At 53.3% G+C, this 16,947-nt stretch overlaps 1 protein-coding gene across 1 annotated transcript in view; it reads right to left on the reverse strand.

Moving 5' to 3' along the window:
• The window catches only part of SLC11A1 (solute carrier family 11 member 1), a 161,746-nt gene that overhangs the window by 38,633 nt on the left and 106,166 nt on the right, over positions 1–16,947 (reverse strand). The window contains exons 7-9 of the mRNA XM_069984794.1: positions 11,341–11,408; positions 11,107–11,262; positions 1,243–1,401 (exon numbers count right to left, since the gene is read on the reverse strand). Of these exons, the coding sequence (XP_069840895.1) occupies positions 1,243–1,401; positions 11,107–11,262; positions 11,341–11,408 (383 nt within the window). The remainder of the gene's footprint in view (positions 1–1,242; positions 1,402–11,106; positions 11,263–11,340; positions 11,409–16,947) is intronic.

Genomic DNA, 16,947 nt, shown 5'->3' on the forward strand with positions numbered 1-16,947 from the left:
GGGGGGCCATCATGGATCAGCACCATGGAGGGGGGGCATCATGGATAAGCACCATGGAGGGGGGGCCATCATGGATCAGCACCATGGAGGGGGGGCCATCATGGATCAGCACCATGGAGGGGGGGCCATCATGGATCAGCACCATGGAGGGGGGGCCATCATGGATCAGCACCATGGAGGGGGGCCATCATGGATCAGCACCATGGAGGGGGGCCATCATGGATCAGCACCATGGAGGGGGGCCATCATGGATCAGCACCATGGAGGGGGGCCATCATGGATCAGCACCATGGAGGGGGGGCCATCATGGATCAGCACCATGGAGGGGGGGCCATCATGGATCAGCACCATGGAGGGGGGGCCATCATGGATCAGCACCATGGAGGGGGGGGCCATCATGGATCACCACCATGGAGGGGGGGCCATCATGGATCAGCACCATGGAGGGGGGGCCATCATGGATCAGCACCATGGAGGGGGGGCCATCATGGATCAGCACCATGGAGGGGGGGCCATCATGGATCAGCACCATGGAGGGGGGGCCATCATGGATCAGCACCATGGAGGGGGGGCCATCATGGATCAGCACCATGGAGGGGGGGAGCCATCATGGATCAGCACCATGGAGGGGGGGCCATCATGGATCAGCACCATGGAGGGGGGGCCATCATGGATCAGCACCATGGAGGGGGGGCCATCATGGATCAGCACCATGGAGGGGGGGAGCCATCATGGATCAGCACCATGGAGGGGAGCCATCATGGATCAGCACCATGGAGGGGGGGAGCCATCATGGATCAGCACCATGGAGGGGGGGAGCCATCATGGATCAGCACCATGGAGGGGGGGCCATCATGGATCAGCACCATGGAGGGGGGGCCATCATGGATCAGCACCATGGAGGGGGGGAGCCATCATGGATCAGCACCATGGAGGGGGGGCCATCATGGATCAGCACCATGGAGGGGGGGCCATCATGGATCAGCACCATGGAGGGGGGGCCATCATGGAGCAGCACCATGGAGGGGGGGCCATCATGGATCAGCACCATGGAGGGGGGGCCATCATGGATCAGCACCATGGAGGGGGGGCCATCATGGATCAGCACCATGGAGGGGGGGCCATCATGGATCAGCACCATGGAGGGGGGGCCATCATGGATCAGCACCATGGAGGGGGGGAGCCATCATGGATCAGCACCATGGAGGGGGGGAGCCATCATGGAGGACATGCACTGCTCACCGCGTCCAGGTTTGTCTTCTGGTAGAACGCCTCGGCGAACACGGCCATGACGAAAAGGTTGATAATGAAGGAGACGAGGAGGGCGATGGTGGACTCGATGAGGAAGTACATGTTGGCTTCACTCACCTCCTGCTTCTTCCTGCGGTCTATGTCCCTGGACTGAGGGAGAAGAACATCAGATACAGTCACAGAGCTGAGATACATGATTGGTATCTGAGAGGCTTAGTGTAACGACCGGTCAGGTGTGGTGCACTACTGGGAGGTGCCACCGGTCACTTGCTAGATGGTGCTGTGTGCTTTTATTTTAGAGTGGCCGGCTATACCTTGTTCCCCTGTGGTCGGTGACCTGCCGGGCTGTTTGGGGGTCCCTTGGGTACTTATCACGATGGTCCAGAGTGGAGCTATGACTCGCCCGGACTATTGGTACTGCCACCTACAGAAAGGGGAGATGACCCAAGGAAAGTGCACTGGCTGTGTAGGTGCTGGGATAAGAATCACAGAGTCCCATTACAATAAATAAACTCTTCTTTACTGCAGGGAGACTTGGTACAGTCGTACACAGTGGACTTCTGACTTGATAACACACTTTGGACTTGACTGCTGAGAACTTACAGAGTAATGCAGCCGTGCTGGCTGAGTTGTGTGTGGAGGAGTAGAATAAATTCAGAGAAGTAGAGAGGAGGATTTTGAGAGAGTCCCAACCTATTGTAGTACTTTGCTCTGCCGGAACTTTACAAGTAGAATAAGTAGAATACTTGATAGTAGAGAGAATACTTGTGCCCGTGTTTTGACTCCTTGGTCTTTGCCCCACCTATTGCCCACCAGTGTCGGGTGACCCATCCTAGAGGGTGACACAAGCCTTAGACCTTGTTACCTGGAATGAGCAGAGTGGTCAGAATTTTCTGGTTACACCCTTGCTGAGAAATAGAGTATGTAGGCTTCTAGCAACTTTGCTCTATCCGGATCAGTTGCTCTTTCTTTAGGATACTGTTATGCACCTATAGCCCACCTGTGCGCTCCCCCAGTAGTATATAGACCCCTGCTTTGTGCTCCCCAGTAGTATATAGCCCCCCTGTGTGCTCCCCCAGTAGTATATAGACCCCCGCTTTGTGCTCCCCCAGTAGTATGTAGCCCCCCTGTGCTACCCCTCCCATATAGCATATAACATAAAAAAAACAAATACTCATACTCACCTGGGTCCGGGCGTCTCCTCTTCTCTTCCCCTCTTTTGGCCGCACTGCAGTGGTCACAAGAAGCCGCTCTCTCCTTGTCCTGGCGCCGGACCTCCAGTGACATCACTCGAGCGCTGAAACCAGAGACATGACAGAGCGGCCTCTTATGACCGCTGCGGCCACAAGAGTGACTGACAGGGAGGGAGGGAGCCATTGACTCCCTCTCTGTCAGTGCTGCCGCACTGTAACTATGAGTACAGGTATACTGAGCTGCAGCAGGGGTCTGGACAGCTGGCCTCCGCGGTCCGCCAGTTGAGGGTCCTTGCTCTACAGAAACCATAGTTAGACTCATTAAGTGGCTACACTTCCTCTCTTTATGTGACAACCTCCTACAGCATATGTAATATGTGCTGTGAGTGGGTGAGAAGTGCAAGAGGAGAAAGGAGATAGGTAGAGAAGAGAAATAACTCATTGGTGCACAAATCACAGAAACAAAAACCCTTTAGTTACCTACAGCTGTGCAATACTTAGGTATACAATATACATACTCGTGACATCTAGTGGTAAAACTTAGGTACTACTTCATCACCACTACTACCTGAAGTACAGGCTTTTGCAAGGGGTGTAAAGACAAGTAACACCCGTGGTGGGACACCACACAGGTACAAGAGCAGAGACACAGACAGGTGAGCCCTGAACTAACCCCATCCAGTGTCCCTGCCTACTTACTGTCCTAGCTGACAGTGGGTAACTTGGAAACAGTCCCAACACTGAGTATGTGAAACACACGAGACACACAAACACAATAATGAAATGTCAGCAATCTGGGTCATACACTGCCAGGTAGCAGAGGTACCGAGTCATAAACTGTCAGGTAGCAGAGGTACCAAGTCATACACTGTCAGCTAGCAGAAGTACCCAGTCATACACTGCCAGGTAGCAGAGGTACCGAGTCATACACTGCCAGGTAGCAGAGGTACCGAGTCATACACTGTCAGGTAGCAGAGGTACCAAGTCATTCACTGTCAGCTAGCAGAGGTAACGAGTCATATGTGGTGTCCCACCACGGGTGCTGCTAGTCTGTACACCCCTCGCAAAAGCCTGTGTTCCAAGTAAAGTGGTAATGAAGCTATGCCTACGTTTTGCCACTAGATGTCACAAGTATGTATCTCTGTACTTGAATATTGCACAGCTGTAGTGAGCAAGGGGTTATTGTTTATTTGTGATCTGTGCACCAATAAGAGCTCTTTTTTTCCTCCACCTATCTCTATTCTCCTTTTTTTTCTCTGCACTTTCTTCTCCACCACTCACAGGAGTTATAACATACCCTGTAGGAAGTTGTCACATGGGGAGAGGAAGTGCACACCCATACTTATTCAGCCTTATCTAAGTCTTGGTAGAGAGAGAAAGCAAGACAAGACAGTCCCTGCTACAGTCCAACTTAGCCCTGGCTCTGCCAGTTCCCCCACCAAGTCCAGTGTAGTCTAGTCTAGCCTAGTCTGGAGTTTGGTAGTGGACGGAAACACATGGGAGATGCAGAAACTCTTTCCTTAAAAGCAACACTTCTTCTAACTATGCAGTGTTAAAACACTCAAGAAAGGACAAGTCAGAGATCACCCCCAACCCACGCTGTTGAACATCTATAAAGGTGCAGGACAGTATCTTACAGCTAGAGGCACTGATCTGGATAGAGCAAAGTTGCTAGAAGTCTATGTACTCTATCTTGCAGCGCAGGTGTAACTAGGTAATTTTGGCCACCTTGCTCAGGTAAGAAGGTCTGGGGCTTGTGTCATCTAGGACGGGTCACCTGACACTGCAGGGCAATAGGTGGCATCACGACAGAGGTTGAAACACGGGCACAAGTATTCTTCTACTCTCAAGTATTCTCCTTTTTTTTCTTCTTCTTCTTCTAAAGTTCCAGCAGAGCACATTTCTACCCAGGGTTAGGATTCTCGAGACAAACTCCTCTCCACTACTCTGAACTCTCACAACCTTCTGAACTCGCTCTACTTCTCAGCACCATTAGTCTAACTCTGCACCATTAGTCTACCTCTGCACCATTAGTCTACCTCTGCACCATTAGACTACCTCTGCACCATTAGTCTACCTCTGCACCATTAGTCTACCTCAGCACCATTAGTCTACCTCAGCACCATTAGTCTACCTCTGCACCATTAGTCTACCTCAGCACCATTAGTCTACCTCTGCACCATTAGTCTACCTCAGCACCATTAGTCTACCTCTGTACCATTAGTCTACCTCAGCACCATTAGTCTACCTCTGCACCATTAGTCTACCTCTGCACCATTAGACTACCTCTGCACCATTAGACTACCTCTGCACCATTAGTCTACCTCTGCACCATTAGTCTACCTCTGCACCATTAGACTACCTCAGCACCATTAGTCTACCTCAGCACCATTAGTCTACCTCAGCACCATTAGTCTACCTCAGCACCATTAGTCTACCTCTGCACCATTAGTCTACCTCAGCACCATTAGTCTACCTCTGCACCATTAGTCTACCTCAGCACCATTAGTCTACCTCAGCACCATTAGTCTACCTCAGCACCATTAGTCTACCTCAGCACCATTAGTCTACCTCTGCACCATTAGTCTACCTCTGCACCATTAGTCTACCTCTGCACCATTAGTCTACCTCTGCACCATTATTCTACCTCAGCACCATTAGTCTACCTCTGCACCATTAGACTACCTCTGCACCATTAGTCTACCTCAGCACCATTAGTCTACCTCAGCACCATTAGTCTACCTCAGCACCATTAGTCTACCTCTGCACCATTAGTCTACCTCTGCACCATTAGTCTACCTCTGCACCATTAGTCTACCTCAGCACCATTAGTCTACCTCAGCACCATTAGTCTACCTCAGCACCATTAGACTACCTCTGCACCATTAGTCTACCTCTGCACCATTAGTCTACCTCTGCACCATTAGTCTACCTCAGCACCATTAGTCTACCTCAGCACCATTAGTCTACCTCAGCACCATTAGTCTACCTCAGCACCATTAGTCTACCTCTGCACCATTAGTCTACCTCTGCACCATTAGTCTACCTCTGCACCATTAGTCTACCTCAGCACCATTAGTCTACCTCAGCACCATTAGTCTACCTCTGCACCATTAGTCTACCTCTGCACCATTAGTCTACCTCTGCACCATTAGTCTACCTCTGCACCATTATTCTACCTCAGCACCATTAGTCTACCTCAGCACCATTAGTCTACCTCAGCACCATTAGTCTACCTCAGCACCATTAGTCTACCTCAGCACCATTAGTCTACCTCTGCACCATTAGTCTACCTCAGCACCATTAGTCTACCTCAGCACCATTAGTCTACCTCTGCACCATTAGTCTACCTCTGCACCATTAGACTACCTCTGCACCATTAGTCTACCTCAGCACCATTAGTCTACCTCTGCACCATTAGTCTACCTCAGCACCATTAGTCTACCTCTGCACCATTAGTCTACCTCAGCACCATTAGTCTACCTCTGCACCATTAGTCTACCTCTGCACCATTAGTCTACCTCAGCACCATTAGTCTACCTCTGCACCATTAGTCTACCTCAGCACCATTAGTCTACCTCTGCACCATTAGTCTACCTCAGCACCATTAGTCTACCTCTGCACCATTAGTCTACCTCAGCACCATTAGTCTACCTCTGCACCATTAGTCTACCTCTGCACCATTAGTCTACCTCAGCACCATTAGTCTACCTCAGCACCATTAGTCTACCTCTGCACCATTAGTCTACCTCAGCACCATTAGTCTACCTCTGCACCATTAGTCTACCTCTGCACCATTAGTCTACCTCTGCACCATTAGTCTACCTCTGCACCATTAGTCTACCTCTGCACCATTAGTCTACCTCAGCATCATTAGTCTACCTCTGCACCATTAGTCTACCTCAGCACCATTAGTCTACCTCTGCACCATTAGTCTACCTCTGCACCATTAGTCTACCTCTGCACCATTAGTCTACCTCTGCACCATTAGTCTACCTCTGCACCATTAGTCTACCTCTGCACCATTAGTCTACCTCAGCACCATTAGTCTACCTCTGCACCATTAGTCTACCTCTGCACCATTAGTCTACCTCAGCACCATTAGTCTACCTCTGCACCATTAGTCTACCTCTGCACCATTAGTCTACCTCTGCACCATTAGTCTACCTCAGCACCATTAGTCTACCTCTGCACCATTAGTCTACCTCTGCACCATTAGTCTACCTACCTCGGAAGCTCTCAGCACACATTTTGTCCAGTCAGATGTCTATTACCAGCTGGGGGACTAAGTGTTCCGTCAGTAAAGAAGATTTATTTATGGTAACGGGAGGTGGTTATTGTTCCGGCACCTACACAGTACACCCACCTTCCTTGGGTCATCTCCCCTTTCTGTGGGTGGCGGTACCAATAGTCCGAGTGGGTCATAACTCCACTCCGGACCACCGTGATAAAGACCCAAGGGACCCCCTCACAGCCCGGCAGGTCACCGACCACAGGGGAAAGGGTATAGCCAACCTCCATAAACTAAAAGCAGGTGTGCCCCAATACCTGTGTGCCCACCTGGCACTGGCGTCACAACAACATCTAACACCTGGCTAAGCTGTATACCGACCAACCACCACTGTAGTGGTGTCACACAGCACCATCTGGCAAGTGACCGGTCAACCACTGCGCACCACAGATACACTGTCAGCTAGCAGAGGTACCGAGTCATACACTGTCAGCTAGCAGAGATACCGAGTCATTCACTGTCAGCTAGCAGAGGTACAGAGTCATACACTGTCAGCTAGCAGAGGTACCGAGTCATACACTGTCAGCTAGCAGAGGTACCGAGTCATACACTGTCAGCTAGCAGAGGTACCGAGTCATTCACTGTCAGCTAGCAGAGGTACCGAGTCATTCACTGTCAGCTAGCAGAGGTACCGAGTCATTCACTGTCAGCTAGCAGAGGTACCGAGTCACAAAGCCAAGGCGAGGTCAGAAGACAAGCAGGAGATCAGGATGAGCAGGAAGGTGCAGGAACAAGCCAGAAGCCGGAGACAATCACAAAAAAGGGAGCAAAGACTGTAAATACACCAACATAACCAGCAACTCCTGCAGATACAGAGGGGTTAATAGGAGCCAGGGGTGAGGGGGGTATATGGGGAGCCAGGGGGTGAGGGGGGTATATGGGGAGCCAGGGGTGAGGGGGGTATATGGGGAGCCAGGGGTGAGGGGGTATATGAGGAGCCAGGGGTGAGGGGGGTATATGAGGAGCCAGGGGTGAGGGGGTATATGAGGAGACAGGGGTGAGGGGGTATATGAGGAGCCAGGGGTGAGGGGGGTATATGAGGAGCCAGGGGTGAGGGGGTATATGAGGAGACAGGGGTGAGGGGGGTATATGGGGGACCAGGGGTGAGGGGGGTATATGGGGAGCCAGGGGTGAGGGGGTATATGAGGAGACAGGGGTGAGGGGGGTATATGGGGGAGCAGGTGTGAGGGGGGTATATGGGGGACCAGGGGTGAGGGGGGGATATGGGGAGCCAGGGGTGAGGGGGGTATATGGGGAGCCAGGGGTGAGGGGGGGGATATGGGGGACCAGGGGTGAGGGGGGATATGGGGGACCAGGGGTGAGGGGGTATATGGGGGACCAGGGGTGAGGGGGGGATATGGGGAGCCAGGGGTGAGGGGGGTATATGGGGGACCAGGGGTGAGGGGGTATATGAGGAGCCAGGGGTGAGGGGGGTATATGAGGAGCCAGGGGTGAGGGGGTATATGAGGAGCCAGGGGTGAGGGGGTATATGAGGAGCCAGGGGTGAGGGGGGTATATGAGGGGTGAGGGGGGTATGTGAGGGGGGGTATATGAGGAGCCAGGGGTGAGGGGGGTATATGAGGGGTGAGGGGGGTATATGAGGGGTGAGGGGGGGTATGAGGAGCCAGGGGTGAGGGGGGTATATGAGGAGCCAGGGGTGAGGGGGGTATATGAGGAGCCAGGGGTGAGGGGGGTATATGAAGGGTGAGGGGGGTATATGAGGGGTGAGGGGGGGTATGAGGAGCCAGGGGTGAGGGGGGTATGTGAGGGGGGTATATGAGGAGCCAGGGGTGAGGGGGGTATATGAGGAGCCAGGGGTGAGGGGGGGATATGAGGAGCCAGGGGTGAGGGGGGGATATGAGGAGCCAGGGGTGAGGGGGGTATATGAGGGGTGAGGGGGGTATGTGAGGGGGGGTATATGAGGAGCCAGGGGTGAGGGGGGTATATGAGGGGTGAGGGGGGTATATGAGGGGTGAGGGGGGTATATGAGGGGTGAGGGCGGTATGTGAGGGGGGGATATGAGGAGCCAGGGGTGAGGGGGTATATGAGGGGTGAGGGGGGTATGTGAGGGGGGGTATATGAGGAGCCAGGGGTGAGGGGGGTATATGAGGGGTGAGGGGGGTATATGAGGGGTGAGGGGGGTATATGAGGGGTGAGGGCGGTATGTGAGGGGGGGATATGAGGAGCCAGGGGTGAGGGGGTATATGAGGAGCCAGGGGTGAGGGGGGTATATGAGGGGTGAGGGGGGTATGTGAGGGGGGGTATATGAGGAGCCAGGGGTGAGGGGGGTATATGAGGGGTGAGGGGGGTATATGAGGGGTGAGGGGGGGTATGAGGAGCCAGGGGTGAGGGGGGTATATGAGGAGCCAGGGGTGAGGGGGGTATATGAGGGGTGAGGGGGGTATATGAGGGGTGAGGGGGGGTATGAGGAGCCAGGGGTGAGGGGGGTATGTGAGGGGGGTATATGAGGAGCCAGGGGTGAGGGGGGTATATGAGGAGCCAGGGGTGAGGGGGGGATATGAGGAGCCAGGGGTGAGGGGGGTATATGAGGGGTGAGGGGGGTATGTGAGGGGGGGTATATGAGGAGCCAGGGGTGAGGGGGGTATATGAGGGGTGAGGGGGGTATATGAGGGGTGAGGGGGGTATATGAGGGGTGAGGGCGGTATGTGAGGGGGGGATATGAGGAGCCAGGGGTGAGGGGGTATATGAGGAGCCAGGGGTGAGGGGGGTATATGAGGAGCCAGGGGTGAGGGGGGGTATATGAGGAGCCAGGGGTGAGGGGGGTATATGAGGAGCCAGGGGTGAGGGGGGTATATGAGGAGCCAGGGGTGAGGGGGGTATATGAGGAGCCAGGGGTGAGGGGGGTATATGAGGAGACAGGGGTGAGGGGGGGATATGAGGAGCCAGGGGTGAGGGGGGTATATGAGGGGTGAGGGGGGTATATGAGGGGTGAGGGGGGTATATGAGGGGTGAGGGGGGTATATGAGGGGTGAGGGCGGTATGTGAGGGGGGGATATGAGGAGCCAGGGGTGAGGGGGGGTATATGAGGAGCCAGGGGTGAGGGGGGTATATGAGGAGCCAGGGGTGAGGGGGGGTATATGAGGAGCCAGGGGTGAGGGGGGTATATGAGGAGCCAGGGGTGAGGGGGGTATATGAGGAGCCAGGGGTGAGGGGGGTATATGAGGAGCCAGGGGTGAGGGGGGTATATGAGGGGTGAGGGGGGTATGTGAGGGGGGGTATATGAGGAGCCAGGGGTGAGGGGGGTATATGAGGGGTGAGGGGGGTATATGAGGGGTGAGGGGGGGTATGAGGAGCCAGGGGTGAGGGGGGTATATGAGGAGCCAGGGGTGAGGGGGGTATATGAAGGGTGAGGGGGGTATATGAGGGGTGAGGGGGGGTATGAGGAGCCAGGGGTGAGGGGGGTATGTGAGGGGGGTATATGAGGAGCCAGGGGTGAGGGGGGTATATGAGGAGCCAGGGGTGAGGGGGGGATATGAGGAGCCAGGGGTGAGGGGGGTATATGAGGGGTGAGGGGGGTATGTGAGGGGGGGTATATGAGGAGCCAGGGGTGAGGGGGGTATATGAGGGGTGAGGGGGGTATATGAGGGGTGAGGGGGGTATATGAGGGGTGAGGGCGGTATGTGAGGGGGGGATATGAGGAGCCAGGGGTGAGGGGGTATATGAGGAGCCAGGGGTGAGGGGGGTATATGAGGAGCCAGGGGTGAGGGGGGGTATATGAGGAGCCAGGGGTGAGGGGGGTATATGAGGAGCCAGGGGTGAGGGGGGTATATGAGGAGCCAGGGGTGAGGGGGGTATATGAGGAGCCAGGGGTGAGGGGGTATATGAGGAGACAGGGGTGAGGGGGGGATATGAGGAGCCAGGGGTGAGGGGGGTATATGAGGGGTGAGGGGGGTATATGAGGGGTGAGGGGGGTATATGAGGGGTGAGGGGGGTATATGAGGGGTGAGGGCGGTATGTGAGGGGGGGATATGAGGAGCCAGGGGTGAGGGGGGGTATATGAGGAGCCAGGGGTGAGGGGGGTATATGAGGAGCCAGGGGTGAGGGGGGGTATATGAGGAGCCAGGGGTGAGGGGGGTATATGAGGAGCCAGGGGTCTGGTGAAGCACAGGATTGGCCCAGCCCCTGATCTCCAACCACACATACACACTGGGAGGGAACCAAGGTTACCGTGCAGCCGAGAAGACAGCGGAGACCACCTGGGCAGAGATATAGGGCAGTGTACAGACTACCCAGTGCATCTGACCATCAGCGGCGTCTTGTCCGCACCCCCTGAGCCGAGGAGAGCGATGATGAAGCAGGTAAGTTGCTAACACTTAGATACTTTTCTATGACATCCTGGTAGCCACCTACCTTGACCAGAGAGGAGTGCAGGTAGATGTTGTGCGGCATGATGATGGCTCCGATGATGCCCACAGCCTGGAGTAACTCCGCAGATCCGCAGCCAGAACAGTACGGGAAGAACATGCCCTTTATGACCTCCCGCTGGTCCGGATGCACCACCACATACTGAAGGACACAGAGAGCAATGTCACACACAGGCCTCCACCAGGGAGGAGGGGGCCGCACTACCATCACCATCCTCACCTCATAGCCAAACGTCACCGCCATTATAGTGATCAGGAGTCCAAAGAAGGCCTCCAGCTTCCTGAGACCTGCGGAGACACATAGGGTTAAAGGATCGTAGAGACGGGAAGGGAAAGGAGTTCCCCTGTGTGTGTATGGGGGTCAGGTGGAACGGCTGTAGACTGAGCCCCCCTGTGTGTGTATGGAAACCATGGGAAAAACGGCTGTAGGCTGAGACCCCCAATGTGTGTATGGGGGCCGGGGGAGAACGGCTGTAGGCTGAGACCCCCAATGTGTGTATGGGGGCCGGGGGAGAACGGCTGTAGGCTGAGACCCCCTGTGTGTGTGTTTGGGGGGGGTTCAGGAGGAACAGCTGTAGGATCAGTCCCCCTGTGTGTGTATGGTGGCTAAGGGAGAACGGCTGTAGGCTGAGCCCCTCGTGTGTTTATGGGGGCCGGGAGAGAATGGTTGTAGGCTGAGCCTCCCTGTGTGTGTTAGGGGGCCAGGAGGAACGACTGTAGGATGAGCCCCCCTGTGTGTGTATGGCGGTCTGGAAGAACGGTTGTAGGCTGAGCCTCCCTGTGTGTGTTAGGGGGCCAGGAGGAACGACTGTAGGATGAGCCCCCCTGTGTGTGTATGGCGGTCTGGAAGAACGGTTGTAGGCTGAGCCTCCCTGTGTGTGTTAGGGGGCCAGGAGGAACGACTGTAGGATGAGCCCCCCTGTGTGTGTATGGCGGTCTGGAAGAACGGTTGTAGGCTGAGCCCCGCTGTGTGTGTTAGGGGGCCAGGAGGAACGACTGTAGGCTGAGCCCCCCTGTGTGTGTATGGCAGTCTGGAAGAACGGTTGTAGGCTGAGCCCCCCTGTGTGTGTATGGGGGCAGGGAGAGAGCGGCTGTAGAACGAGCTCCCCTGTGTGTGTATGGGAGTCAGGGGAACGTCTGTAGGATAAGCCCCCCTGTGTGTTTATGGGGGCAGGGAGAGAACGGTTGTAGGCTGAGCCCCCTGTGTGTATGGGGGCCGGGAGAGAAAAGCTGTAGGCTGAGCCCCCCTGTGTATGTGGGGGGGTCGTGGAAGAACGGCTGTAGGATAAGACCCCCTGTGCGTGTTGGGGGGGGGGGTCAGGAGGAATGGCTGTAGGATGAGCCCCCCTGTGTGTGTTTGGGGGGTCAGGAGGAATGGCTGTAGGATGATCCCCCCTGTGTGTGTTTGGGGGGGGGGGGGTCAGGAGGAATTGCTGTAGGATGAGACCCCCTGTGTGTGTTTGGGGGGTCAGGAGGAATGGCTGTAGGATGATCCCCCCTGTGTGTGTTTGGGGGGGGGGGGTCAGGAGGAATGGCTGTAGGATGAGCCCCCCTGTGTGTGTTTGGGGGGAGGGTCTGGAGGAATGGCTGTAGGATGATCCCCCCTGTGTGTGTTTGGGGGGGGGGGGGTCAGGAGGAATGGCTGTAGGATGATCCCCCCTGTGTGTGTTTGGGGGGGGGGGGTCAGGAGGAATGGCTGTAGGATGATCCCCCCTGTGTGTGTTTGGGGGGGGGGGGGGTCAGGAGGAATGGCTGTAGGATGATCCCCCCTGTGTGTGTTTGGGGGGGGGGGGTCAGGAGGAATGGCTGTAGGATGATCCACCTGTGTGTGTTGATGGGGGGGGGGGCAGCCAAGTGTCTGGCCACCTTATAAATGACTGCTATATGTCACGAGAGGGACTTGTGACCAATACAGACGGGCACTGAGCAGTTGGTCTTTTCTCCGATTTCGGCTCTTTATTCCAATGTAATGGAGGCTTCACATATCAGATACACAGCATCACGGCGAGAAGAGCTCCGCAGCTTACTCTCCTCATGTCCAGCCACATCTACCTCTGCCCCTGAGACAAAGACCCCCACACACTCTATCCTACCCTGCCCCCATTTCCTGTGGTGTCAGTTAGAAGGGCAGGGGCATATGGGTAGCTAGTCACCCCCTGCGGAGAGGGAAGAAGGTTCCAGCTCTGGATTCCAGAGGATGATAAAAGTCACTGATCAGTAACACAATCTGCAATGCTAATACACCGGGCTAAGCAACAAATTCACCACACTAATACAACAAACTATAAACCAGGTAGAGTAATAAGAAGCTAATACAACACTAATACAACAAACTATAAACCAGGTAGAGTAATAAGAAGCTAATACAACACTAATACAACAAACTATAAACCAGGTAGAAGATGGTCACTAATTCTCCCGGCCACCGGCAAGATGGAGGCCCAACTCTCCTTGCGTATACTCAGGAAGGGAACCAGTGTGCAGCCCTCCTGTACACCCCACGCCAGGGCCGTAACAAGATGGCGTCCTCCTCTCCCACATACAGCAGAATTACCAGGCACAACTGGTGTCCCATCTCAAATAAAAAGCAGTCGTCCTGTATCCCTCAATTTCTAACTACGCCAATGCAAAGGGTGGGTTCATCCTGAGGAATTCTCGCGGATAATGTCCACGGAATTCTGCTGTGTGTCTGTGCCCACGGCCGCGCGCCTTTCCGCCGGCTCCATAGACACCATTCTATGGGCTGGCGTATTCTGCTATCCAGACAAAGAAAAAAGGGTCAGGTCCTCAAGAAAGACAATATAGTGGAACAATGGATCAAGTCTTTTGGAGACAGAGAGTGTATAAGGGAAATAGAGTTAGTATTTATTGTGGTATATCAAATAGATAAAATCAAATCATGCATACGGGAGATTAAAACACAAGGGGATTAATAGTATAATAAATGGGTTCAATCATAAAATTAAGGGGATATGGTATACCAAAAATAAAAATAAAAAAGAAGAAAAACGGGAATAAAAAATAAAAAATATAAAAATGATCAAATGAGAAAAAAAAAAAAAGAAAAATTAGAGGATGCAAAATCAAAAATATAATTATATATAATGATGATCAATAGAAATATAATGAAATTGTATAAATGTCACAATCAATTGGCTGTAATTGATAGTTGTGTATCCATACAGACAGAGATGCCGATCTCTTGTGTAAATAACTGATCGGTAGCAGGCAGCTTATTGTCGGACAGCAGCGTGTTTTAGAGCTAGAGATAGCCGGCAGCCGGTTATCAGACGTAATAAATCTTAGATGTAGATGTCCGACCGCAGCACGTTTTAGAGCTAGAGATAGCCGGCAGCCGGTTATCAGACGTAATAAATCTTAGATGTAGATGTCCGACCGACCGCAGCGCGTTTTAGAGCTAGAGATAGCCGGCAGCCGGTTATCAGACGTAATAAATCTTAGATGTAGATGTCCGACCGACCGCAGCGCGTTTAGGAGCTAGAGATAGCCGGCAGCCGGTTATCAGACGTAATAAATCTTAGATGTAGATGTCCGACCGCAGCACGTTTTAGAGCTAGAGATAGCCGGCAGCCGGTTATCAGACGTAATAAATCTTAGATGTAGATGTCCGACCGACCGCAGCGTGTTTTAGAGCTAGAGATAGCCGGCAGCCGGTTATCAGACGTAATAAATCTTAGATGTAGATGTCCGACCGCAGCGCGTTTAGGAGCTAGAGATAGCCGGCAGCCGGTTATCAGACGTAATAAATCTTAGATGTAGATGTCCGACCGCAGCGCGTTTAGGAGCTAGAGATAGCCGGCAGCCGGTTATCAGACGTAATAAATCTTAGATGTAGATGTCCGACCGACCGCAGCACGTTTTAGAGCTAGAGATAGCCGGCAGCCGGTTATCAGACGTAATAAATCTTAGATGTAGATGTCCGACCGACCGCAGCGCGTTTTAGAGCTAGAGATAGCCGGCAGCCGGTTATCAGACGTAATAAATCTTAGATGTAGATGTCCGACCACAGCGCGTTTAGGAGCTAGAGATAGCCGGCAGCCGGTTATCAGACGTAATAAATCTTAGATGTAGATGTCCGACCGACCGCAGCACGTTTAGGAGCTAGAGATAGCCGGCAGCCGGTTATCAGACGTAATAAATCTTAGATGTAGATGTCCGACCGACCGCAGCACGTTTTAGAGCTAGAGATAGCCGGCAGCCGGTTATCAGACGTAATAAATCTTAGATGTAGATGTCCGACCGACCGCAGCGCGTTTTAGAGCTAGAGATAGCCGGCAGCCGGTTATCAGACGTAATAAATCTTAGATGTAGATGTCCGACCGACCGCAGTGCGTTTAGGAGCTAGAGATAGCCGGCAGCCGGTTATCAGACGTAATAAATCTTAGATGTAGATGTCCGACCACAGCGCGTTTAGGAGCTAGAGATAGCCGGCAGCCGGTTATCAGACGTAATAAATCTTAGATGTAGATGTCCGACCGACCGCAGCACGTTTTAGAGCTAGAGATAGCCGGCAGCCGGTTATCAGACGTAATAAATCTTAGATGTAGATGTCCGACCGACCGCAGCGCGTTTTAGAGCTAGAGATAGCCGGCAGCCGGTTATCAGACGTAATAAATCTTAGATGTAGATGTCCGACCGCAGCGCGTTTTAGAGCTAGAGATAGCCGGCAGCCGGTTATCAGACGTAATAAATCTTAGATGTAGATGTCGGACAGCAGCGTGTTTAGGAGCTAGAGATAGCCGGCAGCCGGTTATCAGACGTAATAAATCTTAGATGTAGATGTCCGACCGACCACAGCGCGTTTAGGAGCTAGAGATAGCCGGCAGCCGGTTATCAGACAGTAATAAATCTTAGATGTAGATGTCCGACCGACCGCAGCGCGTTTTAGAGCTAGAGATAGCCGGCAGCCGGTTATCAGACGTAATAAATCTTAGATGTAGATGTCCGACCGACCGCAGCGCGTTTTAGAGCTAGAGATAGCCGGCAGCCGGTTATCAGACAGTAATAAATCTTAGATGTAGATGTCCGACCGCAGCGCGTTTTAGAGCTAGAGATAGCCGGCAGCCGGTTATCAGACAGTAATAAATCATAGATGTAGATGTCCGACCGACCGCAGCGCGTTTAGGAGCTAGAGATAGCAGGCAGCCGGTTATCAGACAGTAATAAATCATAGATGTAGATGTCCGACCGCAGCGCGTTTTAGAGCTAGAGATAGCCGGCAGCCGGTTATCAGACGTAATAAATCTTAGATGTAGATGTCCGACCGACCGCAGCGTGTTTAGGAGCTAGAGATAGCCGGCAGCCGGTTATCAGACAGTAATAAATCTTAGATGTAGATGTCCGACCACAGCGCGTTTTAGAGCTAGAGATAGCCGGCAGCCGGTTATCAGACGTAATAAATCTTAGATGTAGATGTCCGACCGACCGCAGCACGTTTTAGAGCTAGAGATAGCCGGCAGCCGGTTATCAGACAGTAATAAATCTTAGATGTAGATGTCCGACCGCAGCGCGTTTTAGAGCTAGAGATAGCCGGCAGCCGGTTATCAGACGTAATAAATCTTAGATGTAGATGTCCGACCGACCGCAGCGCGTTTTAGAGCTAGAGATAGCCGGCAGCCGGTTATCAGACGTAATAAATCTTAGATGTAGATGTCCGACCGCAGCGCGTTTAGGAGCTGGGAATCTACGGGTCCCTGATAGATAGTGACTAGACAGCAGTAAATCCTAGATGGCGATGTCAGCGGGCTGTTGTCATGTGATGTCCGCTCGGGGAGCAATAGTTACAATGTTTGATTGTGGTAATTGA

This window comes from Dendropsophus ebraccatus, chromosome 9 (assembly GCF_027789765.1).
Source record: "Dendropsophus ebraccatus isolate aDenEbr1 chromosome 9, aDenEbr1.pat, whole genome shotgun sequence".
NCBI lineage: Eukaryota > Metazoa > Chordata > Amphibia > Anura > Hylidae > Dendropsophus > Dendropsophus ebraccatus.